The following is a 27600-nucleotide window of genomic DNA, read 5'->3' on the forward strand; positions in this document are numbered from 1 at the left end:
CTTTCTCATATATAGATCCCCTACTGCATGCAGGCCTTGTCTAAGCCATACCTCCCAGATACATTTTCCTATGTAAACCGATGGGTTGTGCCATACGGAAGAATAAAATCCAAACATCTAATGCATCTTAACCCATACCTCTTGGGAATGTTGTAGGATTGGGTTAGCCTCTTCAGTTGACTCTCTCTGAATACTTTTTTTGTGATAATGCCTCAGTAGGTTTAAACAGGGCTGTGATAGACCTCTCAATCTGAGTAAATCCCAAATGGGAATCATAATTGTCCCAGTGTCTGGCCAATTTGGCTACTTCAAATGATATGTTGTATAGTTCTACTTTGGGTAATGCTAGTCCTCCTTTATCCATTGGAGCATACAACAAGTTCACCATTTTTCTGTTTTTTTCCCCATCTTAAATAGTAAGGGAGAAATGGCCACAGGGAGCATCATGGACACATAATTAAACTGTGGGGCCACAACCATTTTAACAGTATTTATTTTACCCCATAAAGTAAGATTAAGCAACCTCCATTTATCAAAAGTATTCTTTATTTTTTGTAGTAGTGGCATCATATTAATTTGCACGACATTCTGTAGTTTGTTGCTCAATTTTATACCCAGTTATTTCATCCCTGGTGGTACCCATTTGATCTGTAATGAAGTAATTACAACAGGATGACAGAATTTGGATACAGGCATAGCCTCTGCCAATTAATCTTATAACCAGATATCTGTGAGAACATGTCAATTGTGTTCAAAACCAAAGAGAATGTTGTGGCCGGTTCCCTTAATAAGTAACAATATATTGTCAGTATATTATGCTGACAAGTTATGCTCTCTGGCACCTCCCATCACTCCTTTGATTCCTGAATCAGCTCTGATTGCTGCTGCCAAGGGATCCAAAAATACAGTAAAAAGTAGAGGTGAGAGAGGACTACCCAGCTGGGTTCCCCTCAACAGATTTTTAAAAAGGAAGAGATCATACCATTTGTGAGGACCGCTGCTCTTGGATTGGAGTATAATACCTTAACCCACTTGATAAATGCACCTTACAATCAACTCCAATTACACTGAAAGGGCGAAAACTCCCTGGGTCAGTGGGGTCTCTATCCTTATTGAGAATTAATGAGATGAGTGCCTTATTAAGTGTAGCTGCTCCAGTTCCAGATCTCCTGCGTACACAGTTCCAGGTGTTGATAAAGGAGTTAATACGTCACAATTCCTGTTACAGGACTCAACTGGAGAGCTGTCTAATCCTGGTGACTTTCTAGACTTCATTTAGGTGAAGGCTGTTTTTATCTCAGATTCTAGTATAGGAGCATCCAACTGGGAAGCCTTCTAATCCAGTGTAAAGGGGTGAGTGACTGGTTGCCGGGAAGTCAGGCGCAGGAGAGCAGAGATGGGTGATAACAGGAGAACTTTAATATCCACCCTGGCCCAAAGACACAGGAGAGCAGAGATGGGTGATAACAGGAGAACTTTAATATCCACCCTGGCCCAAAGGCACAGGAGAGCAGAGATGGGTGATAACAGGAGAACTTTAATATCCACCCTGGCCCAAAGGCACAGGAGAGCAGAGATGGGTGATAACAGGATAACTTTAATATCCACCCTGGCCCAAAGGCACAGGAGAGCAGAGATGGGTGATAACAGCTTTAATATACACCCTGGCCCAAAGGCACAGGCGAGGCAGCACAAAGCACAACCACGGTAACATGAACCGGATTAAATAAAACAAACAAACCTATGTTATAAACAAACCTAGCGCAACTCAGCCTGTAGCGTAACACCCTACACAAAGAACACTTCCACACACAGACATGGGGGAAACAGAGGGTAATATACACTTAGTCTGATGAGGGAATGTGAACCAGGTGTGCGGGAAAACAAGACAATACAAATGGAAAATGAAAGGTGGAGTGGCAATGGCTATAAGACCGGTGACGTCGACCTCCGGTCTCTCTCCTTTCCCGAACAAGGAGAGGGACCGACTTCGGCGGAGGTCGTGACATCCAGGTGACTTTCCATACTTCATTTAGGTGATGGCTGTCTCAGATTTTAGTAACAGAGTATCAAACTGGGAAGCCTAATAATCCTGGTGAGGGCTGTTCTTTATCTCAGATTTTAGTATAGTAGCATCCACCTGGGTAGCTGTCTAATCCTGGTGAGGGCTGTTCTTATCTCAGATTTTAGTATAGTAGCATCCACCTGGGTAGCTGTCTAATCCTGGTGAGGGCTGTTCTTATATCAGATTTTAGTATAGCAGCATCTGTAACGGATGTGTGCAGAAGGTCCCTGGTTCGCGCCCGGGTATGGGCGAGGGGACGGTTTAAACTTATACTGTTACATTGATGCTGTTGACCCGGATCACTGGTTGCTACGGAAAAAGGAGGAAGGTCAAAAGGGGGGTGAGTGTAACGGATGTGAAACGGCTAGCTTAGTTAGCAGTGTGCGCTAAATAGCGTTTCAATTGGTGACGTCACTTGCTCTGAGACCTTGAAGTAGTGGTTCCCCCTTGCTCTGCAAGGGCCGTGGCTGTTGTGGAGCGATGGGTAATGATGCTTTGAGGGTGACTGTTGAGGGTGACTGTTGACTCATAATAATGAGTATGTACAAAATCTAGAGTTATGCTTTGCATTCAGCAAGCACATTAAATAATACCATTATGAGTATGTAAGAAATCGAAAGTTGTGCTTTGCCTTCAGCAAGCAAATCGGATAACAAGCATGCCCATAGTCCAGGGTCCGTGGTTGGCAAACTACAGCGAAATATAAATACATGCAAAACGCTCCGTGTATTTCCTCTTCTGTCCATTTCTGCATTTTGTAAGTTTCTAGCCCCATTTAGTGTTATATTTTTTTCTTTTTTTACGGCAGAATGTACTGAGTTCCATTTATTTACCTTCCCCAGGAAATAACTATGACCTCATCCCATGACATCACCCAATTGAAAATAACTGTCTCGCCCTGATCTGTTTCACCTGTCCTTGTGCTTGTTTCCACCCCCCTCCAGGTGTCGGCCATCTTCCCCATTATCCCCTGGGTACTTATACAGTACCTGTGTTTTCTGTCTGTCTGTGACAGTTTGTTTTGGTCGTTCAAACCTACCAGTGGTTTCCCTTGCACCTGTCTTTGCTATAGTCCCTGTTTCCTGGTTTTTGACCATTCCTGCCTGACCTGACCCAGCCTGCTGTTCCGGTGACTTACACCCTCTCTGGATTACCGACCTCTGCCTGACCTGACCCTGACCCTGACCCTGAGCCCGCCTGCTGTTCCGGTGCCGTACACCCTCTCTGGATTATTGACCTCTGCCTGACCCTGACCTGAGCCTGACCCTGACCCTGAGCCCGCCTGCTGTTCCAGTGCCTTACACCCTATCTGGATTATTGACTCCTGCCTGCCTTGACCTGTCGTTTGCCTTGACCTGTCGTTTGCCTGCCCCTGTTTAAAGAATAAACGTATGTTTCTTCAACACTGTCTGCACCTGGGTCATTGGGGGCGACAGGTAGCCTTGTGGTTAGAGTGTTGGCCTAGTAACCAGAATGTTGCAAGATCGAATCCCCGAGCTGACAAGGTAAAAATATGTCATTCTGCCTCTGAACAAGGCAGTTAACCCCACTGTCCCTAGGCAATCATTTAAAATAGGAATTTGTTCTTAACTGACTTTCCTGGTTAAAAATACCTCAAATCATGATAAAAATATTAAATCATTTCCTGGTTTGGGCCATAAGTTTACAAATGGGGAAATTAAATGAATCATATTGAGTAACCATGCCTATTGAAAGCAGTCTGATCTATGCATTTCACTACATGGTATTCATTTATTTTCTAAGTGCCTTCCACCATTATGTAATCAGATATAGTTGAGAACATCATATCGCTACTTTCTACAATAATGACTGCAAGGCAGACTTTGCCACATTATTAGTATTTATACAGCTGTGATAAGGTGCACTCAAAGTCAATGATTCCAGATAACAGCTCATTTAAAACACTGTCCAGGGAGGGAACAGATCATGATTGCTACAGTCCTGTTTTCAGCCTGTATACTAGCCTGCTTTTGTGTTCATGGTAAGTACAGGTTGTTTTCCAGAGAGACCGTTATATTTATCAATACTTTAAGTTCCTGAAATGACAGAGCATCACATTATTCAAAGCCTCAATAGAATGTTACATGCATTCCATACAAAATTGCACATCAGTATGTACGTATGTATGTTTACTTCCTAATAATTTCTCTCCAAGGCAACGAAAGGTGGCAGGAGTCCAACCAGCCTCAGAATGAAGTGAAGGAGAATCTAAAGGTACTGTAGATTCACACATCCTCCACAAACATCGCCGTAGCTACATCAGCTAGTTCATCAGACATGTTTATTATTGTCTTGGTGTCCAGGAGTTCCCTGCGACCACAATACACCCTGTCTTTCACTGCCCAGACATGAGCCCCTCTCCCACGGTTCCCACCTCAGGTGAGTCTCTCCTCTCCTCCTGTCCTTTCCTCTCCTTCTCAACCTCGGGTGAGTCAAATCACAAAACGCTGTCCTTAATTCAACTGAGAGAAAAACACACCGGCCAAAGTTGTTTCCGAACACTGCAGCCAAACAGTCTTTGTGTTGTTAATGCTGATGTCCTTTGATTCCAGTGGAGTTGGTGAAAGCTGCAGATATCAAAGTCATAGCAGCTCTGGGGGACTCTCTAACGGTGGGTGGAATTCACTGTCCACCATTAGTAGCTATTCATCTCAGTAAATATGTCACTTTCCTCCTTAACAAATGTAGTGAATATTGTCTATGATCAATGTGGTGAATATTGTCTCTGGCCAATGTAGTGAATGAATTGTGTGTCTCTGTTGCAGACAGCTATTGCTGCCAATGGCTCCACCATTCTGTCAGTCCCTGTTGAATATCGGCATGTTTCATGGAGGTGATTTTTACTTCAACAACAATTAAAGTTGAACTCAAATCAAATGTTATGTGTCACATGACCTTACAGTTAAATGTTTACTTACAAGCCCTTAACCAACAATGTTTTAATTAAGAAGTTAAGATAAAATAAAAATAAAAGTGTTAAGTAAAATAGATAAGTAAAAAAATAAAAAAAATAAAAGTAATATAATGAAACTGCAGCAATAAAATAACAAGCAAGTCTATATACAGGGTATTACGGTACAGAGTCAAGGGGAGGCTATATACAGGGGGTACCGGTACAGGGTCAATGTGGAGGCGATATACAGGGGGTACCGGTACAGAGTCAATGTGGAGGCTATATACAGGGTATTACGGTACAGAGTCAATGTGGAGGCTATATACAGGGTATTACGGTACAGAGTCAATGTGGAGGCTATATACAGGGTATTACGGTACAGAGTCAATGTGGAGGCTATATACAGGGTATTACGTTTTTTTTATTTTATTTTTTCTTTATTTAACCAGGCAAGTCAGTTAAGAACAAATTCTTATTTTCAATGACGGCCTGGGAACAGTGGGTTAACTGCCTGTTCAGGGGCAGAACGACAGATTTGTACCTTGTCAGCTCGGGGGTTTGAACTCACAACCTTCCGGTTACTAGTCCAACGCTCTAACCACTAGGCTACCCTGACGCTCCGGTACAGAGTCAATGTGGAGGCTATGTACAGGGTATTACGGTACAGAGTCAATGTGGAGGCTAAATACAGGGTATTACGGTACAGAGTCAATGTGGAGACTATATACAGGGGGTACCGGTACAGAGTCAATGTGGAGGCTAAATACAGGGTATTACGGTACAGAGTCAATGTGGAGGCTATATACAGGGGGTACCGGTACAGAGTCAATGTGGAGGCTATATACAGGGTATTATGGTACAGGGTCAATGTGGAGGCTATATACAGGGGGTACCGGTACAGAGTCAATGTGGAGGCTATATACAGGGTATTACGGTACAGAGTCAATGTGGAGGCTATATACAGGGTATTACGGTACAGAGTCAATGTGGAGGCTAAATACAGGGTATTACGGTACAGAGTCAATGTGGAGGCTATATACAGGGTATTACGGTACAGAGTCAATGTGGAGGCTAAATACAGGGTATTACGGTACAGAGTCAATGTGGAGGCTATATACAGGGTATTACGGTACAGAGTCAATGTGGAGACTATATACAGGGGGTACCGGTACAGAGTCAATGTGGAGGCTAAATACAGGGTATTACGGTACAGAGTCAATGTGGAGGCTATATACAGGGGGTACCGGTACAGAGTCAATGTGGAGACTATATACAGGGGGTACCGGTACAGAGTCAATGTGGAGGCTATATAAAGGGGGTACCAGTACAGAGTCAATGTGCGGGGGGGGGCGGTTAGTTGAGGTAATTGCGGTAATATGTACATGTAGGTAGAGTTAAAGTGACTATGCATAGATAATAAACAGAGAGTAGCAGCAGCGTAAAAGAGGGGTCTGGGTAGCCCTTTGATTAGCTGTTCAGTAGTCTTATGGCTTGGGGGTAGAAGCAGTTAAGAAGCCTTTTGAACCTCGACATGGCGCTCCAGTACCACTTGCCGTGGAGTAGCAGAGAGAACAGTCTATGACTAGGGCGGCTGGAGTCTTTGACAGTTTTTAGGGCCTTCCACTGACAGCACCTGGTATAGAGGTCCTGGATGGCAGGAAGCTTGGCCCCAGAGGATGTATTTTTTTATTTCACCTTTATTTAAACTGGTAGGCCAGTTGAGAGCAAGTTCTCATTTACATCTGTGACCTGGTAAAAATAAAGCAAAGCAGTGTGACACAAACAACAACACAGAGTTACACATGGAATAAACAAACATACACTTTTTATATTGTGTTATTGACTGTATGTACAGTGTGTGCAAATAAGATAAGAGAGGTAAGGCAATAAATTGGCCATAGTGACAAAATAATTACAATTTAGCAATATAAACACACGAGTCATAGATGTGCAGAAGATGAATGTGCAACTAGAGATACTTGGGTGCAAAGGAGAATAAAAAAATAACAGTATGGGGATGAGGTAGTTGGATGGGCTATTTACAGATGGGCTATGTACAGGTACAGTGATCTGTGAGCTGCTCTGACAGCTGGTGCTTAAAGCTAGTGAGGGAGATATGAGTCTCCAGCTTGTCACGAACCTCGCCGAGGTTGGTGCCTCTTCCTGTTCGGGCGGTGCTCGGCGGTCGTCGTCGCCGGCCTATTAGCTGCCATCGATTCCCTTTCCGTTTGTTTTGGGTTATTGGTTAATTGGGTACACCTGTTTTGTATTAGGATTTGTTTGTAGGGTATTTAAGGGCACTAGGCCCGCTGGGTATTTGTGCGGGCTTGTTTTTTGTTACTCTGTGTTTTGTTGGTGTGATTTATTATTGTATTTATTCTCCGGACTGTTTAGTCCTGTTGTTTTGGACTAGCAACGTATTTACGCCCTGTGTGTTGGCGTGACTGTTTTTGTTGCGCTGGGGAATAAATCTGAGGAAAACGACTGAACCCTGCTCTCTGCGCCTGATTCCACCCACCACACCTAGTAGATCGTAACAGAAGCCCGCACCACCTGAAATGGAGTCAGCAGGAGCAGCGACCACTCCTCTCCCCACTATGGAGGAGCGCGTTCATCACCATACAGCTGTCCTCCATCGGATTGGTACCGCGATGGACCAGATGATGGAGAGGATGGAACGATGGGAGCGGAGTGGTCTCCCGACATCTACCCCAGCTCCCCCACTCCCGACACCACCTACTCCACCTACATCGTCCTCTGGGTCCGGCGCACTACGTCTCTCCCCCCCGAGGGAGTACGATGGAGCGGCTGCTGGGTGCCAGGGATTTTTGCTCCAGCTGGAGCTCTACCTGGCTACCGTGCGTCCGGCTCCCTCGGGTGAGGAGAGTGTGAGCCTCCTCGTCTCCTGTTTAACGGGCAGGGCCCTGGACTGGGCTAACGCAGTCTGGAACAGTCCAGACTCAGCTCGGGACAACTACCTGGAGTTCACTCGCCGTTTCCGAGCAGTGTTCGATCATCCACCAGAGGGTAAAGCGGCGGGTGAGCGACTGTTCCACCTCAGACAGGAGACGAGGAGCGCGCAGGACTTCGCGTTGGAGTTTAGGACCCTAGCTGCTGGTGCTGGGTGGAATGACAGGGCCCTGATGGACCATTACCGGTGTAGTCTCCGGGAGGACGTCCGCCGGGAGCTGGCTTGCAGGGACACAACTCTCTCCCTGGATGAACTAATAGACATGTCTATTCGATTGGACAACCTGCTAGCTGCCCGCGGGCGTTCAGAAGGGGTCCTGTTAATTCCACCGTCCAGCTCTCCCACTCCCACTCCGATGGAGTTGGGAGGAGCTGCATCTAGGGGGATCAGAGGGGGCTCCTCCTGCTCCTATTGTGGACGGAGAGGACACACTTCGGACCGGTGTTGGAGGAGTCCCTCTGGGAGTCGAGATGGTCGGCAGAGCGCTCCTCGGCCACCCCAGGTGAGTAAGCACCAAACTCACCCAGAGCTCCCTGTTGGTCACATGTTTTTGTTAATTTTTTTCCCTGCATTTTTCCCCTCTCTTCAGCATAAGGCGCTAGTCGATTCAGGCGCAGCTGTGAGCTTTATGGATCGTGGACTCGCCCGTAAATTGGGTATTCCGTTAGTGCAGATAGACCCACCTGTCCCCGTGCACTCCTTAGATAGCCGACCGCTAGGGTCAGGGCTGGTCAGGGAGGCCACGATTCCGCTGGACATGGTAACGCAGGGGAATCATAGGGAGAGGATCAGTTTCTACCTTATTGATTCACCTGGGTTTCCGGTGGTGTTGGGGGTTCCCTGGCTGGCTATTCACAATCCCCTTATTTCCTGGAAACAGGGGGCTCTTAAGGGGTGGTCAGACGAGTGTTCAGAGAGGTGTTTAGGAGTTTCCATCGGTGCCACGACGGTGGAGAGTCCAGACCAGGTTTCCACCGTGCGCATTCCCCCAGAATATGCCGATTTGGCTATCGCTTTTAGTAAGAGGAAAGCGACCAAATTACCACCCCATCGACGGTGGGATTGCGTGATAAACCTCCTGGAGAACGCTGCACTTCCCCGGAGTCATGTGTACCCACTGTCACAGGAGGAGACGTTGGCTATGGAAACATATGTCACGGAAGCTCTGAGACAGGGGTACATTCGGCCCTCCATGTCACCCGTCTCCTCGAGTTTCTTTTTTGTGAGGAAAAAGGAGGGAGGTCTGCGTCCGTGCATTGATTATCGAGGTCTCAATTCGATCACAGTGGGTTTTAGTTATCCGCTACCTCTCATCGCTACGGCGGTGGAATCATTCCACGGAGCGCGTTTCTTCACAAAACTGGACCTCAGGAGCGCGTATAATCTGGTGCGTATTCGGGGAGGAGACGAGTGGAAAACAGCGTTTAGTACCACATCAGGCCACTATGAGTACCTCGTCATGCCGTATGGGTTGAAAAATGCTCCAGCCGTCTTTCAATCCTTTGTAGATGAGATTCTCAGGGACTTGCACGGGCAGGGTGTGGTAGTCTATATTGATGACATCTTGATTTATTCTGCCACACGCGCCGCGCATGTTTCCCTGGTGCGCAAGGTTCTTGGGCGACTGCTGGAGCATGACCTATACGTCAAGGCTGAGAAATGTGTGTTTTCCAAACCAGCCGTTTCCTTCCTGGGTTATCGCATTTCCAGCTCGGGGATGATGATGGAGTGTGACCGCGTTAATGCCGTGCGTAATTGGCCGACTCCGACCACGGTAAAGGAGGTGCAGCGGTTTTTAGGGTTTGCCAATTACTACCGGAGGTTTATCCGGGGTTTTGGCCAAGTAGCGGCGCCCATTACCTCACTGCTGAAGGGGGGGCCGGTGCGTTTGCGGTGGTCAGCAGAGGCTGATGGAGCCTTCAACCAGTTGAAGGCACTGTTCACTGGGGCTCCCGTGTTGGCGCATCCGGACCCTTCGTTAGCATTCATAGTGGAGGTGGATGCGTCCGAGGCTGGGGTTGGAGCCGTGCTGTCTCAGCGCTCGGGTACGCCACCGAAGCTCCGTCCCTGCGCTTTCTTTTCTAAGAAGCTGGGTCCGGCAGAGCGGAACTATGATGTGGGGGACCGGGAGTTACTAGCTATGGTAAAGGCCCTGAAGGTGTGGAGACACTGGCTAGAGGGGGCTAAACACCCTTTTCTCATCTGGACTGATCACCGTAATCTGGAGTATATTCGTGCAGCGAGGAGACTGAATCCGCGCCAGGCTAGGTGGGCCATGTTCTTTACACGTTTTAGATTTACGATCTCTTACAGACCAGGTTCCCTCAACACTAAGGCCGACGCGCTGTCCCGTCTCTATGACACTGAGGACCGGTCTATCGAACCCACTCCCATCCTTCCTGCTTCTCGGCTGGTGGCCCCAGTGGTATGGGAGGTGGACGCGGACATCGAGCGGGCGTTGAGGGTTGAACCTGCGCCTGCACAGTGTCCGACTGGCAGAAGTTACGTACCGCTTGGTGTTCGTGATAAGTTGATTCGGTGGGCTCACACACTACCGTCTGCGGGTCATCCGGGGATCGATAGGACAGTGCGGGGTCTTAGAGGGAAATACTGGTGGCCCACCTTAGCTAGGGATGTGAGGCTCTATGTCTCTTCCTGTTCGGTATGCGCCCAGAGTAAGGCTCCTAGGCACCTTCCTAGAGGGAAGTTACAGCCCCTCCCGATTCCACAACGGCCATGGTCCCATCTCTCGGTAGATTTCCTTACTGATCTTCCCCCTTCTCAGGGGAACACTACCGTTCTGGTCGTTGTGGATCGGTTCTCTAAGTCCTGCCGTCTCCTTCCATTGCCTGGTCTCCCTACGGCCCTACAGACTGCAGAGGCTCTTTTTACCCACGTCTTCCGGCACTATGGGGTCCCAGAGGATATCGTCTCCGATCGGGGTCCCCAGTTCACATCTCGGGTTTGGAAGGCGTTTATGGAGCGTCTGGGGATCTCGGTCAGCCTTACCTCTGGTTATCACCCCGAAAGTAATGGGCAGGTAGAGAGAGTAAACCAGGAAGTGGGCAGGTTTCTGAGGTCGTATTGCCAGGACCGGCCAGGAGAATGGGCAAGGTACGTCCCATGGGCAGAGTTAGCCCAGAATTCTCTTCGGCATTCGTCCACGAATATGTCGCCATTCGAATGTGTACTGGGTTACCAGCCGGTCCTGGCTCCGTGGCATCAGAGTCAGACCGAGGCTCCTGCGGTGGAGGAGTGGGTACAGCGCTCTAGAGAGACCTGGCGGGCAGTCCAGGATTCTCTCAGGCAGGCCAGTGAACGGCAGAAGAGAGACGCTGACCGCCACCGCAGTGAGGCCCCGGTGTTCGCACCAGGGGACAGGGTCTGGCTCTCGACCCGAAACCTGTCCCTCCGCCTGCCCTGCCGGAAGCTGGGGCCGCAGTGTGTGGGGCCATTTAAAGTCCTGAGGAGGATAAACGAGGTGTGTTATAGATTGCAACTTCCCTCTTATTATCGTATTAACCCCTCGTTTCATGTGTCTCTCCTCAGGCCGGTGGTAGCTGGTCCCCTACAAGACAGTGAGGTACCGGAGGTCCCTCCACCCCCTCTGGACATCGAGGGGTCCCCGGCGTACACAGTACGAGCTATTCTGGACTCGAGACGCCGGGTGAGGGGCCTGCAGTACCTCGTGGACTGGGAGGGGTACGGTCCGGAGGAGAGGTGCTGGGTACCGGGGAGGGACATTTTAGATCCTTCCCTCTTGAGGGATTTCCATCGCCTCCACCCGGATCGCCCTGCGCCTCGTCCTCCGGGTCGTCCTCGAGGCCGGGGTCGGCGCGCTGCGGGAGCCGCGCATCAGGGGGGGGGTACTGTCACGAACCTCGCCGAGGTTGGTGCCTCTTCCTGTTCGGGCGGTGCTCGGCGGTCGTCGTCGCCGGCCTATTAGCTGCCATCGATTCCCTTTCCGTTTGTTTTGGGTTATTGGTTAATTGGGTACACCTGTTTTGTATTAGGATTTGTTTGTAGGGTATTTAAGGGCACTAGGCCCGCTGGGTATTTGTGAGGGCTTGTTTTTTGTTACTCTGTGTTTTGTTGGTGTGATTTATTATTGTATTTATTCTCCGGACTGTTTAGTCCTGTTGTTTTGGACTAGCAACGTATTTACGCCCTGTGTGTTGGCGTGACTGTTTTTGTTGCGCTGGGGAATAAATCTGAGGAAAACGACTGAACCCTGCTCTCTGCGCCTGATTCCACCCACCACACCTAGTAGATCGTAACACAGCTTCAGTGATTTTTTTTTGTTCCAGTCATTGGCAGCAGAGAACTGTAAGGAAAGGCGGCAAAAAGAGGAATGGCTTTGGGGGTGACCAGTGAAATATACCTGCTGGAGCGCATGCTATGGGTGGGTGCTGCTATGATGACCAGTTAGCTGAGATAAGGCGGGGCTTTACCTAGCAAAGACATATATATGACCTGGAGCCAGTGGGAATATGTAGCGAAGGCCAGCCAACGAGAGCATACAGATTGCAGTGGTGAACCATGCGAGGCAGTAATTTGAGACCAAGTCTGCCGATAAGAATGCAGTGATTGACAGAGTCGAAAGCCTTGGCCAGGTTGATGAAAACGGCTGCACAGTACTACTGTCTTTTATCTGTGGCAGTTATGATATTGTTGAGGACCTTGGCTGAGATCAGCTCGGAAACCAGATTGCATAGTGGAGAAGGTACGGTGGGATTTGAAATGGTCGGTGATCTGTTTGTTAACTTGGCTTTCGAAATCTTTAGAAAGGCAGGGTAGGATAGGTCACTAACAGTTTGGGTCGAGAGTGTCTCCCCCTTTGAGGAGGGGGATGACTGCGGCAGCTTTCCAATCTTAACGGATCTCAGATGATACGAAAGAGAGGTTGGACAGGCTAGTAATAGAGATTTCAACAATTTTGGCAGATCATTTTAGAAAGAGAGGGTCCATATTGTCTAGATTTTGCAGCTCTTTCAGAACATCAGCAGTCTGGATTTGGGTGAAGGAGAAGGGTTGGAAAGTTGCTGCGGGGGGTTAGTGGGCGAGGTAGTGGTAGCCAAGTGGAAAGCATGGCCAGCCGTAGAAAAAATGCTTATCGTAGATTTATTGGTGGTGACAGTGTTTCCTAGCCTCAGTGCAGTGGGCAGCTGGGAGGAGGTGCTCTTATTCTCCATGGACTTTACAGTGTCCCAAGACTTTTTTGGAATTAGTGCTACAGGATGCACATTTATGTTTGTAAAAGCTAGCCTTAGCTTTCCTGACTGACTGAGCATATTGGTTCCTGACTTCCCTGAAAAGTTGCATTTCACGGGGGCTATTCGATGCTAATGCAGTACGCCACAAGATGTTTTTGTCCTGGTCAAGGGCAGTCAAGTCTGGAGTGAACAAAGGGCTATATCTGTTCTTAGATCTACATTTTGTGGCATGCTTACTTAAGATGGCGAGGAAAGCACTTTTAAAGAACAACCAAGTATCCTCTACTGATGGGATGAGGTCAGTATCCTTCCAGGATACCCAGACCATGTCGATTAGAAAGGCCTGCTCACTGAAGTGTTTTAGGGAGTGTTTGACAGTGATGAGGGGTGGCCGTTTGACCGCAGGCCCATTACGGACGCCGGCAGTGATTGCTGAGATCCTGGTGAGGCCCATTACGGACGCCGGCAATGAGGCAGTGATTGCTGAGATCCTGAAGACAGCAGAGGTGTATTTAGAGGGCAAGTTGGTCAGGATGATACCTATGAGGGTGCCCATGTTTATGGATTTGGGGTTGTCCCTGGTAGAATCCTTGATAATTTGTGTTATCAATTCACATATGGTGTCCAGGGCACAGATGGGGGTTGAGGGGGGGGGGGTCTATAGCAAGCGGCAACATTGAGAGTCTTATTTCTGGAAAGTTGGATTTTCAACAGCAGACATCAGGGTTGGGCATCAGGGTTGGCGGAGTGTACTGAAGCAGTGAATAAAACAAACTTAGGGTGGAGGCTTCTGATGTTAACATGCATGAAGCCAAGGCTTTTATGGTTGCAGAAGTCAACAAATGAGAGCGCCTGGGGAATAGGTCTTATGCTGGGGGCTACAGGGGCTAGGTTAACCTCTACATCACCAGAGGAACAGAGGAGGAGTAGGATAAGGGTTAGACTAAAGGCTATATGAACTGGTCGTCTAGTGCATTGGGAACAGATGATGAAAGGAGCAGATTTCTGGGCATGGTAGAATAGATTCAGGGCATAATGTACAGACAAGGGTAGGGTGCGAGTACAGTGGGGATAAACGTAGGCATTGAGTGACAATGAGAATTTGGAGACATCTCTGGAGACACAAGCTAAGCCAGGTGAGGTCTCATGTGTGGGGTGTGTGACAAAAGAGCTATCTAAGGCATGTTGAGCTGGACTAGGGGCTCTACAGTGAAATAAAACAACTACCCTAAACAGCAGAAGACCAGGCATATTGACATTAGAGAGAGTTATGTGTAGCTCGTGTGATCATAGGGTCCAATGAGCAGCAATAGGTGAGTCCAGTAGTCACTACTATGCTAGGCGAGTGGAAGTCGCAGCATTCGGAAAGCTAGCGGGCCGGGGCTAGCAGATGGGTCTTAGGTGACATCGCAATGGAAAAGCCTGTTGAAACCACACCGGAAGATTATGTCGGCAGACCAGTCATGATGGATCGGCGAGGCTCCATGTCGACAATTAAGGGTCAAAGCCAATTGGGAAAAGAGGTATTGTAGCCCATGAATTAGAGGGTATACCTCTTCGGCTAGCCGGGAGATGGGCCTAGCTCGAGGCTAGCTCAAGGCTAACTCGAGGCTAGCTCAAGGTGCTTGCTTCAGGACAGAGGCGTTAGCCAGCGGTGGCCACACGGTTGCAGCTAGCTAGTTGCGATGATCCGGTGTAATGGTCCAGAGGTTGCGGCAGGAATCCGGTGATGTGGTGGAGAAAAGCTGTCCGTTATGCTCTGGGTTGCGCTGTGCAAACTGGCAGGTATTGACCGAGCTAAAGCTGGCTGGTCTCCAAGGTGAATACCTCTAGCCGTGGCTAACAGTGACAAATAGCTAGTAGCTAGTTAGCTGGCTAGCTGCTGATGGAGATTCCAGCTATAACGTATAAAAAAGAGCAGATCCGTACCACATTGGGTAAGGCAGGTCGCAGGAAAGTATATTTAGATCGTAGGTGGAAAGTGAGATGAAAATATATACGAAAAAAACGATGAAACCGACTATTTACATGGGACAAGAAGGGACAAGACAAACACACGTCCGACTGCTACGCCATCTTGGATCTTGACCCTTGACCCTCTTTGTGTTAGGATTAGGGGTTCTGGTTAAGGGTAGGTATCGGTGTCAGTTCATTGTCCCTTTTCTTTGTGTTATACAGTATTGGAGGTTATGGAACTTATCAAGATGTCATCACACTTGCAAGTAAGTTACAATATAAGTGTTACTGTTTTCATTACCAGAGATAAAATTGAATTGAAAATGAACATAACATACATGTTTAGAATTGCTCTTTGCATATTTTTGGTTTTCAGTTTTAAAGGGGGGGGGGGGGGGGCAGTGCCCCTGTGACAACAATTTTGGACCCCCTTGTGGCCCCCCTAGATGTGGTGTATGAAATAATTTTTACATAACTAATTGTTGCTATCGTTCTTTTTTTACATCCGTTATTAGACAGTGGCAACGATGATGATTATGAACATGGCCTTTTGCCTGCTAATGCCTGCAAGGCAGTGAAGAAAACGATATGACAACAATTACATCTAATGTAACTGGCCCCTCTAACAGTACAACTGGCCAAGCTTGCCCCCCCCCAGTTGAAATGGTCTAGAACCGCCACTGACATGAGTAAGGTTCTATTTCTCTGTGGTTCCAGACATTTTCAAGCTGTTTAACCCCGAGCTGCTGGGTCCGGCTCCACGGTGGACGCTCCATGGCTTCCCTACTAGCATCAATGAGACAGGATTCAACTTTGCTGTGACAGGACACAACTCTCTGTGAGGGACTGACTGAATGGCTTGTGAAATAACAAGCAGTGTGTACTTTGGGTTCAAATGTTTGTTTATTAACTTTAATAACTATGATAACACTTTATTACTGACGCAAAACCAATGAACCTCAAAGCTTTTTCCAGATAAGTGTGTGTGTGTGTGTGTGTGTGTGTGTGTGTGTGTGTGTGTGTGTGTGTGTGTGTGTGTGTGTGTGTGTGTGTGTGTAACAAGAGAGAGCTAGATGGTTTGGTCTGAATATATGTTAAATCATTAATATTTTATTGATGTTTTTTCCCCTCAGGAATGTCTCTGACCAGACCAGACATATGATCGACACGTTTAGGTCCTACCCAGTAAGCCTCATCACTGTTCACAGACACCTTCCTATTGGCTAATTGTATTTATTATTGACTCTTCCTGGTGTCCAGCAAAATTAAGGCAGTTTATACAATTTTAAAAACATTACAATACATTCACAGATGTCACAACACACTGTGTGCCCTCAGGCCCCTACTCCACCACTACACCACATCTAGTGTGTGTGTGTGTGTTGCTTCACAGTCCCCGCTGTTCTATAAGGGGTTTTATCTGTTTTTTAAATGTAATTTTACTGCTTGCGTGAGATACCTGATGCGGAATAGAGTTCCATGTAGTCATGGCTCTATGTAGTACTGTGCGCCTCCCATAGTCTGTTCTGGACTTGGGGACTGTGAAGAGACCTCTGGTGGCATGTCTTGTGGGGTATGTATGGGTGTCTGAGCTGTGTGCCTGTAGTTTAGACAGACAGCTCGGTGCATTCAACATGTCAATACCTCTCATAAAAAAAAGTAGTGATGAAGTCAATCTCTCCTCCTCTTTCAGCCAGGAGAGATTGACATGCATATTATTAATATTAGCTCTCTGTGTACATCCAAGGGCCAGCCGTGCTGCCCTGTTCTGAGCCAATTGCAAGTCATTTTTTGTGGCACCTGACCACATGACAGAACAGTAGTCAGGATGCGACAAAACTAGGGCCTGTAGAACCTGCCTTGTTTATAGTGTTGTTAAGAAGGCAGAGCATCACTTTATTATAGACAGACTTCTCCCCGTTTTAGCTACTACTGCATCAATATGTTTTGACCATGTTTACAATCCAGGGTTACTCCAAGCAGTTTAGTCATCTCAACTTGCTCAATTTCTACATGATTTATTACAAGATTTAGTTGAGGTTGAGGGTTTAGTGAGTGTTTTGTTCCAAATACAATGCTTTAAGTTTTAGAAAAATGTAGGACTAACTTATTTCTTGCCACCCACTCTGAAACTAACTGCAGCTCTTTGTTGAGTGTTGCAGTCATTTATATTTCTGTAGTAGCTGACGTGTATATCAAATCAAATCAAATGTATTGATATTTAACTCTCTAGAAAGGCCAAAACCTAGGAAGAAACCTAGAGAGGAACCAGGCTATGCGGGGTGGCCAGTCCTCTTCTGGCTGTGCCGGGTGGAGATTATAACAGAACATGGCCAAGATGTTCAAATGTTCATAAATAACCAGCATGGTCAAATAATAATAATCACAGTAGTTGTCGAGGGTGCAGCAAGTCAGCACCTCAGGAGTAAATGTCAGTTGGCTTTTCATAGCCGATCATTCAGAGTATCTCTACCACTCCTGCTGTCTCTAGAAAGTTGAAAACAGCATGTCTGGGACAGGTAGCACGTCCGGTGAACAGGTCAGGATTCCATAGCCGCAGACAGGAGAAGTACTCCAGATATAACAAACTGACCCTAGCACCCCCGTCACATAAACTACTGCAGCATAAATACTGGAGGCTGAGACAGGAGGGGTCAGGAGACACTGTGGCCCCATCCGATGATGCCCCCGGACAGGGCCAAACAGGAAGGATATAACCCCACCCACTTTGCCAAAGCATAGCCCCCACACCACTATCTTCAACCACTAACTTACCATCCTGAGACAAGGCCGAGTATAGCCCACAAAGATCTCCACCACGTCACAACACAAGGGGGGGGGGCGCCAACCCAGACAGGAAGATCACATCAGTGACTCAACCCAATCAAGTGACGCACCCCTCCTAGGGACGGCATGAAAGAGCACCAGTAAGCCAGTGACTCAGCCCCTGTAATAGGGTTAGAGGCAGAGAATCCCAGTGGAAAGAGGGGAACCGGCCAGGCAGAGACAGCAAGGGCGGTTCATTGCTCCAGAGCCTTTCCGTTCACCTTCACACTCCTGGGCCAGACTACACTCAATCATATGACCCACTGAAGAGATGAGTCTTCAGTAGAGACTTAAAGGTTGAGACCGAGTCTGCATCTCTCACATGGGTAGGCAGACCATTCCATAAAAATGGAGCTCTTTAGGAGAAAGTCTTTAGCACTAACTGAAGTTTATTTAGTGCTTTATCCGGGTAGCCGGGAAGTAGAGCGTTGCAGTAGTCTAACCTAGAAGTAACAAAAGCATGGTTTAATTTTTCTGCATCATTTTTGGACAGAAACTTTCAGATTTTTGCAATGTTGCGTAGATGGAAAAAGCTCTCCTTGAAACAGTCTTGATATGTTTGTCAAAAGAGAGATCAGGGACCAGAGTAACGCCGAGATCCTTCACAGTTTTATTTGAGACAACTGTATAACCATTAAGATTAATTGTCAGATTCAACAGAAGATCTCTTTGTTTCTTGGGACCTAGAACAAGCATCTCTCTTTTAAAAGTAGAAAGTCTGCAGCCATCCACTTCCTTATGTCTGAAACACAGACTTCTAGCGAGGGCAATTTTGGGGCTTCACCATGTTTCATTGAAATGTAAAGCTGTGTCATCCGCATAGCAGTGAAAGTTAACATTATGTTTTCGAATGACATCCCCAAGAGGTAAAATATAAAGTGAAAACAATAGTGGTCCTAAAACGGAACCTTGAGGAACACCGAAATTTACAGTTGATTTGTCAGAGGACAAACCATTCACAGAGACAAACTGATATCTTTCCGACAGATAAGATCTAACCCAGGCCAGAACTTGTCCGTGTAGACCAATTTGGGTTTCCAATCTCTCCAAAAGAATGTGGTGATCGATGGTATCAAAAGCAGCACTAAGGTCTAGGAGCACGAGGACAGATGCAGAGCCTCGGTCTGATGCCATTAAAAGGTCATTTACCACCTTCACAAGTGCAGTCTCAGTGCTATGATGGAGTCTCAAACCAGACTGAAGCATTTCGTATACAAGTGGAGGCTATATACAGGGAGTACCGGTACAGATGTGTGCGGGGGGGCGGTTAGTTGAGGTAATTGCGGTAATATGTACATGTAGGTAGAGTTAAAGTGACTATGCATAGATAATAAACAGAGAGTAGCAGCAGCGTAAAAGAGGGGTCTGGGTAGCCCTTTGATTAGCTGTTCAGTAGTCTTATGGCTTGGGGGTAGAAGCAGTTAAGAAGCCTTTTGAACCTCGACTTGGCGCTCCAGTACCACTTGCCGTGGAGTAGCAGAGAGAACAGTCTATGACTAGGGCGGCTGGAGTCTTTGACAGTTTTTAGGGCCTTCCTCTGACAGAACCTGGTATAGAGGTCCTGGATGGCAGGAAGCTTTGCCCCAGAGGATGTATTTTTAGTTAACCCACTTCAGTTAACCCACTGTTCCTAGGCCGTTATTGAAAAGAAGAATTTGTTCTTAACTGACTTGCCTGGTTAAATAAAGGTAAAATACAATAAAAATCTGAGAAGTTGGTGAACCATGCGAGGCAGTAATTTGAGACCAAGGCTACTGAGTCTGCCGATAAGAATGCAGTGATTGACAGAGTCGAAGCCTTGGCCAGGTCGATGAAAACGGCTGCACAGTACTACTGTCTTTTATCCATGGCAGTTATGATATTGTTGAGGACCTTGAGCGTGGCTGAGATCAGCTCGGAAACCAGATTGCATAGTGGAGAAGGTACGGTGGGATTCGAAATGGTCGGTGATCTGTTTGTTAACTTGGCTTTCGAAATCTTTAGAAAGGCAGGGTAGGATAGATGTAACAGTTTGGGTCGAGAGTGTCTCCCCCTTTGAAGAGGGGGATGACTGCGGCAGCTTTCCAATCTTAAGGGATCTCAGATGATACGAAAGAGAGGTTGGACAGGCTAGTAATAGGGGTTTCAACAATTTTGGCAGATAATTTTAGAAAGAGAGGGTCTAGGCCAGCTGATTTGTTGGTATCCAGATTTTGCAGCTCTTTCAGAACATCAGCAGTCTGGATTTGGGTGAAGGAGAAGGGTTGGAAATTTGCTGCAGGGGGTTAGTGGGCGGGGTAGTGGTAGCCAGGTGGAAAGCATGCCCAGCCGTAGAAAAAATGCTTATTGAAATGATCAATTATCGTAGATTTATTGGTGGTGACAGTGTTTCCTAGCCTCAGTGCAGTGGGCAGCTGGGAGGAGGTGCTCTTATTCTCCATGGACTTTACAGTGTCCCAAGACTTTTTTGGAATTAATGCTGCTACAGGATGCAAATTTATTTTTGAAAAAGCTAGCCTTAGCTTTCCTGACTGACTGTGTTAATTGGCTCCTGACTTCCCTGAAAGTTTCATTTCGCTGGGGCTATTCGATGCTAATGCTGTACGCTACAGCATTAGCATCGATTTTTGTGCTGGTTAAGGGCAGTCAAGTCTGGGGTGAACAAAGGGGTACATCTGTTGTTAGTTCTACATTTTTTGCTTGCATGCTTTTGCTTGCATGCTTACTTAAGATTATGAGGAAAGCACATTTAAAGAGCAACCAGGCATCCTCTACTGAAGGGATGAGGTCAATATCCTTCCAGCATACCCAGGCCAAGTTGATTAGAAAGGCCTGCTCACTGAAGTGTTTTAGGGAGTGTTTGACAGTGATGAGGGGTGGTTGTTTGACCAGGGACCCATTTTGGACACAGGCAATGAGGCAGTGATTGCTGAGATCCTAGTTGAAGACAGCAGAGGTGTATGTAGAGGGCAAGTTGGTCAGGAGGATATCTTTGAGGGTTCCCATGTTTACGAATTTAGGGTTGTTCCTGGTAGGTTCCTTGATCATTTGTGTGAGATTGAGGGCATCTAGCTTAGATTGTAGGATGGCTGGGGGGTTAAGCTTATCCCAGTTTAGGTCACCTAACAGTACAAACTCTGAAGATAGATGGGGGGCAATCAATTTACATATGGTGTTCAGGGCACAGCTGGGGGCTGAGGGGGTTTTATAACAAGCAACAACGGTGAGAGACTAATTTCTGGAAAGGTGGATTTTTTTGTTGGTTTAGGCACAGACCTGGATAGTATGACAGAACTTTGCAGGCTATCTCTGCAGTAGATTGCAACTCCTCCCCATTTGGCAGTTCTATCTTGACGGAAAATGTTGTAGTTGGTGATGGAAATTTCAGAATTTTTGGTGGCCTTCCTAAGCCGGGATTCAGACACGGCTAGGACATCAGGGTTGGTGGAGTGTGCTAAAGCAGTGAATAAAACAAACTTGGGAAGAAGAAGTCAACAAATAAGAGCACCTGGGGAATAGGTGTGGTGCTGGGGGCTGCAGGGCCTGGGTTAACCTCTACATCACCAGAGGAACAGAGGAGGAGTAGGATAAGGGTACGGCTTAAGGCTATATGAACTGGTCGTCTAGTGCGTTGGGAACAGAGAATGAAAGGAGCAGATTTCTTGGCGTGGTAGAATAGATTCAGAGCATAATGTGCAGACAAGGGTATGGTAGGATGTGAGTACAGTGGAGGTAAATCTAGGCATTGAGTGACAATGAGAGCGGTTGCGCCACTGGAGGCACAAGTTAAGCCAGGTGAGGTCTCTGCATGTGTGGAGGGAGGGTGTGACAAAATAGCTATCTAAGTCATTTAGGGTGGGGCTGGGGGCTCTACAGTGAGAGAAAAAAAAAGAACCTAAACAGCGGAAGACAAGGCATATTGACATTAAGGAGAAGCATGAGTTGCCAAGTGATCATAGGGTCCAATGAGCAGCGATAGGTGAGTCAGGGGGATGTTCGTTAGTTGCTACTAAGCAACCTGGAGACACGGCGGTTCAGAAAGCTAGCGGGCCGTGCCAGCAGATGGATCTTCGGCGACGTCACAACGGAAAAGCCTGTTGAAAACACCTCAGAAGATTACGTCGGCAGACCAGTCGTGATGGACTGTCAGGGCTTTGTGTCGGCAATAAAGGGTCCAGGCCAATTGGCAAAAGCGGTATTGGTGCCCAAGAATTAGCTGGTGGACTTCTTCGGCTAGCCGGGAGATGGGCCTAGCTCGAGGCTAGCTCAAGGCTAACTGGTGCTTATTTCGGGACGAAGACGTTAGCCAGGAGTAGCCAATCGGATTGCAGCTAGCTGCGATGATCCGGTGTAAAGGTCCAAAGCTTGCGGTACGAATCCGGAGATGTGGTAGAGAAAAAGCAGTCTGATATGCTTTGGGTTGATATCGCGCTGTGCAGATTGGCAGGTATTGACCGAGCTGAGGCTGGCTGATGTCCGAGTTAACGGTGAGGACCGCTAGCAGTGGCTAACTGACTGAATAGTAGCTAGCTCGCTGGCTAGCTTCTGATGGAGGTTCTGGTTCTAAGGTATAAAAATAGCAGATACGTACCACATTGGGTGAGGCGAGTTGCATGAGAGTATATTCCGTCCTTAGATGGAAAGTGAGATTAAAATATATACTAAATATATACCCCAAAAAAATTGTAAAAGGATATTTACACAGGACAGGACGGGACAAGACTAAATGTCCGACTGCTACGCCGTCTTGGACTTGTAGCTGTAATTGCTGCCAAAGGTGGCTCTGACTTTGGGGGGGTGAATAGCAATGCATGCTCAAGTCTTCTATTTTTTTTGTCTTATTTCTTGTTTGTTTCACACACAATTTTTTGGGGGGGGGATCTTCAAAGTGGTGGGCATGTTGTGTAAATCAAATGATACAATCTCCCCAAAAATCAATTTTAATTCCAGATTGTAAGGCAACAAAATAGGAAAAATTCCAAGGGGAGTGAATACTTTTGCAAGCCACTGTATGTAAATGTGATATTTCCATTTTTTATTTGGAAATTAGCAAAATTTCTAAACTTGTTTTGGCTTTGTCATTATGGTTATTGTGTGTAGATTGATGAGGAGGGGAAACTATTTAATATATTTTAAGGCTGTAACAAAAGTGTTTCGTTATCGGAGAAATACGGGACGTGTGGAGGGCCGTTACAAGGCTGGACACTTCCAGAAACTGTACGTTTTCGGACTTGTGCACTGGAGTGTTCAAGTCGTAAGTGTGCCTTTCCATGCAGAGATTAACTACAAAATGCATTTATATTACATAATATTACTATATTTCAGGGTCTGAACTACAAAGAAGATTGGAAGCTGGTGACAGTCCTTATTGGAATGAATGACATCTGTGATTATTGTAAAAACAAAGTAAGGCAATGTATTTTTTCATAGATTGTTGAATATAAAGTCCCTCATACCTATTAGATAGTCACTCCTACACATTAGATACAGTCAATCCTGCCCAGTAGATGCAGTCACTCCTGCCCAGTAGATGCAGTCACGCCTGCCCAATAGATGCAGTCACGCCTGCCCAGTAGATGCAGTCACGCCTGCCCAGTAGATGCAGTCACGCCTGCCCAGTAGATGCAGTCACGCCTGCCCAGTAGATGCAGTCACTCCTGCCCAGTAGATGCAGTCACTACTGCCCAGTAGATGCAGTCACTACTGCCCAGTAGATGCAGTCACTCCTGCCCAGTAGATGCAGTCACTCCTGCCCAGTAGATGCAGTCACTCCTGCCCAGTAGATGCAGTCACTCCTGCCCATTAGCCTTTCTGCCCTACTTTAGATACATTGCCATGTTTGTTAACTAAACCAGATTATCTGACAGAGTAATTAACGGTGTATATTAAACAGGAAAATACTGCACTGCTGTTCTCACGGCTGTAAAACTGATACGGTTTATTAATATTCCAGACTCTCTTCTCAGCGGACAACTTCATCTACTACATGACAGAGATGCTTGACACAATGATGAATGAGGTATGACAGATGCTTGAAACAATGATGAACGAGGTATGACAAATGCTTGACACAAAAATGAACGAGGTATGACCGATGCTTGACACGATGAGGAACGAGGTATGACAGATGCTTGACACGATGAGGAACGAGGTATGACAGATGCTTGACACGATGATGAACGAGGTGTGACAGATGCTTGACACGATGATGAACGAGGTGTGACAGAAATGCTTGACACGATGATGAACGAGGTGTGACAGATGCGTGACACGATGAACGAGGTATGACAGATGCGTGACACGATGATGAACGTGGTATGACAGATGCTTGAAACAATGATGAACGAGGTATATTCAAGTTATTTTGTAACATTTTATTATGCACTGAAGGTGATTCTATTTTGTTGTCCTTTGTTCTTCACTGATTTCTCTTTCCGTCTCTTTTCTCTCCCCCCTCTTTCTCTCTCTCTTCTCTCTCCCACTTCTCTCTTCCCCCTCTCTTCTTCCTCTCTCTCTTCTTCCTCTCTCTCTTCTTCCTCTCTCTCTTCTCCCTCTCTCTCTTCCGCCTCTCTCTCTTCCGCCTCTCTTCTCCCTCTCTCTTTCTTTCTCTCTCTTTCTCGTTCTTTTTCTCTCGCTTTCTCGTTATTTTTCTCTCGCTTTCTCTCGCTTTCTCTCTCTCTCTTTCTCTCTCTCTTTCTCTCTCTCTCTCTCTAACTCAGGTCCCTAGGATGATAGTGAACATCGTTCAGATCCTTCCCATGGAGACTCTCAGAGAAGTTCAGAGGCCCTCCATCGGCTGTGAACTCCAAAAGTAGGACTGCTCTCCCTAACCTTGATACAATTCCACTCAAGTGTCTTTAAATGTTGTAATCTCTACCACGAAGTTTCTGCTCCCACTTGGTGGTACCAGGGGATAAATCTACCGACCTGAAGGAACTAGGGTTAGAGGTTAGGGGTTGGGGTTAAATTACTGAAATGTTGTAATCTCTACCAAGGAGGTTCTGCTCCTGCTTGGTGTTACCAGAGGATAACTCTACTGACCTGAAGGAACTTATAGAACTCAACTTTGAATTTCAGGTGTGTGTTGATACAGCCCTCTATCCAAGGGGTGGGCAACTCCAGTCCTCAAGGGCCTGATTGGGGCCCACCCCTGCTCTATCCCAGCATGCAGCCTGTGTGTACACTTCCCTATCTTCCACTGAGTACCCTTGACATGATACTCTATTGATACCTATCTTCCATTGTGTTTCCAGTCATGATACTCTATTTATACCTATCTCTCATTGTGTTTCTAGTGGAGGCTGGAGAAGCTTCTGGAAAGCGACCGCTTCTTCAAAGAGGACTTTGCTGTAATTCTGCAGCCCTATCTTCAAAACGCCCAGCCACCAAGACTGCCTGTTCGTTCCCTACCCATGAACCTCTAACTCCTAACCACTAACCCCTAACATCTAACCCCTACCTACAACACACAGAACCACCAAGACGAACTGTTCGTTCTCTAACCACTAACCTCTACCTACAACAAGCTCAACCAGACTAATCGTTTGTTCCTTCAGGACAAAGAGTTCGATCTTGGTTTCATCAGACCAGAAAATCTTGTTTCTCATGGTCTGAGAATCCTTTAAGTGCATTTTGGTAAACTCCAAGCGGGCTGTCATGTGCCTTTTACTGAGGAGTGGCTTCCGTCTGGCCACTCTATCATAAAGGCCTGATTGGTGGAGTGCTGCAGCGATGGTTGTCCTTCTGGAAGGTTCTCCCATCTCCACAGAGGAACTCTGGAGCTCTGTCAGAGTGACCATCGGGTTCTTGGTCACCTCCCTGACCAAGGCCCTTCTCCCCTGATTGCTCAGTTTGGCCGGGCGGCCAGCTCTAGGAAGAGTCTGGGTGGTTCCAAACTTCTTCCATTGAAGAATGATGGAGGCCACTGTGTTATTGGGGACCTTCAATGCTGCAGGCATTTTTTGGTACCCTTCCCCAGATCTGTGCCTCGACACAATCCTGTCTCAGAGCTCTACGGACAATTCCTTCAACCTCATGGCTTGTTTTTTCTCTCTGACATGCACTGTCAACAGTGACACCTGTTATAGGATGCACCTGAGCTCAGTTTCTAGTCTCATAGTAAAGGGTCTGAATACCAATTTAAATAAGGTATTTTTTTAAATGTAAATGTTTATTTCTAAAAACCTGTTTTCGCCTTGTCATTAAGGGGTATTGTGTGTAGATTGATGAGGATTTATTTAATCAATTTTAGAATAAGGCTGTAACGTAACAAAATGCAGAACAAGGGAAGGGGTCTGAATGCTTTCTGAATGCGCTGTAAGTAACTCTAAATGAAGCATATAGGAGTACCTGTAACTATAAATGAAGCATATAGGAGTACCTGTGTCTATACTATAAACATACTATAAATATAAACATACATACTATAAATAATGCCATGGAATTCTGAGCAACTCTTGCCTGCTAAAAGAGCTAGTGTAGCCCACAGCCATTTTTGATTAGCCAGATCAGGACCTAACATAAAGACAACTCAGAGTATGCTATTCTATTCTTCTGTAATAGACTACATTTTCTTCATATCATGCTTCTTTAGACCTTTCTAAAATAAATCATGGATTTATTGTGAAGGTGTAGGCTATATTACATGGGTTTATTAGACTTTTTACATAACCCATTAAATCCAATCAAATCAAGTGTTATTTGTCACGTGCTGAATACAACAGGTGTAGTAGACCTCACAGTGAAATGCTGAATACAATAGGTTGCCAAGAAATGTTTACTTACAAGCCCTTAACCAACAATACAGTTCAAAAAAATAGAGTTAAAAAAATATTTACTAAATAAATGAAAGTAAAAAATAAAATAAAAAGTAACACCGGGGGAACCGGTACAGAGTCAATGTGCAGGGGTACAGGTTAGTGATGAGACTATATACAGGGGGTACCAGTACATAGTCAATGTGCAGGGGTACAGGTTAGTAATGAGGCTATATACAGGGGGTACCAGTACAAAGTCAATGTGCAGGGGTACAGATTAGTTGAGGTAATTTGTACATGTAGGTAGGGGTAAAGTGACTATGCATGGATAATGAACAGCGAGTAGCAGCAGTGTAAAAACAAAATACTCCACGTGGCCATTTGATAAATTGTTCAGCAGTCTTATGGTTTGGGGGTAGAAGCTGTTGCCGCTTGCCGTGAGGTAGCAGAGAGAACAGTCTATGACATGTGTGACTGGAGTCTTACCCCCTAAACCCTAACCTCTAACCCTTACCCCCTAAACCCTAACTTCTAACCCTTACCTACAACACGCCCAACCACAAAGATTTACACAGTATTCGTTTCCTTACCCCTAACTCACACCTACAACAGGCCCAAACACCAAGACTAACTGCTCGTTCCCTAACCCCTACCCCCTAAGCCCTACCTACAACATTCCCAACCACCAAGACTACCTGTTTTTGTTCCCTAACACCTACCTACGCTACAACAGACTGCCTATTCGTTCCCAAACCCCTACCTACGCCACACCCAACAACCGATACTGTCTATTCGTTCCCTACCTACGCCACACTCAACCTCTGAGACTGTATATTCATTCCCTAACCCCTACCGATGCTACAACAGACTACCTATTCATTCCCTAAACCCTACCTACGCCCCACCCAACAACCGAGACT

General features: G+C 46.6%; 1 protein-coding gene across 1 annotated transcript in view; it reads left to right on the top strand.

Moving 5' to 3' along the window:
• The first annotated feature begins 3914 nt into the window (after nt 1-3914).
• LOC110498318 (phospholipase B1, membrane-associated-like) overlaps nt 3915-27600 on the top strand; it is a 38501-nt gene continuing 14815 nt past the window's right edge. Inside the window, exons 1-13 of the mRNA XM_036955442.2 lie at nt 3915-4067; nt 4242-4300; nt 4390-4465; nt 4639-4697; nt 4852-4919; nt 15342-15385; nt 15837-15957; nt 16253-16304; nt 23250-23330; nt 23878-23943; nt 24644-24735; nt 24920-25001; nt 25220-25321. Of these exons, the coding sequence (XP_036811337.2) occupies nt 4013-4067; nt 4242-4300; nt 4390-4465; nt 4639-4697; nt 4852-4919; nt 15342-15385; nt 15837-15957; nt 16253-16304; nt 23250-23330; nt 23878-23943; nt 24644-24735; nt 24920-25001; nt 25220-25321 (957 nt within the window). The 5' untranslated portion in view covers nt 3915-4012. The remainder of the gene's footprint in view (nt 4068-4241; nt 4301-4389; nt 4466-4638; nt 4698-4851; nt 4920-15341; nt 15386-15836; nt 15958-16252; nt 16305-23249; nt 23331-23877; nt 23944-24643; nt 24736-24919; nt 25002-25219; nt 25322-27600) is intronic.

This window comes from Oncorhynchus mykiss, chromosome 19 (assembly GCF_057628025.1).
Source record: "Oncorhynchus mykiss isolate SJ-2025 chromosome 19, ASM5762802v1, whole genome shotgun sequence".
NCBI classification, from domain to species: domain Eukaryota; kingdom Metazoa; phylum Chordata; class Actinopteri; order Salmoniformes; family Salmonidae; genus Oncorhynchus; species Oncorhynchus mykiss.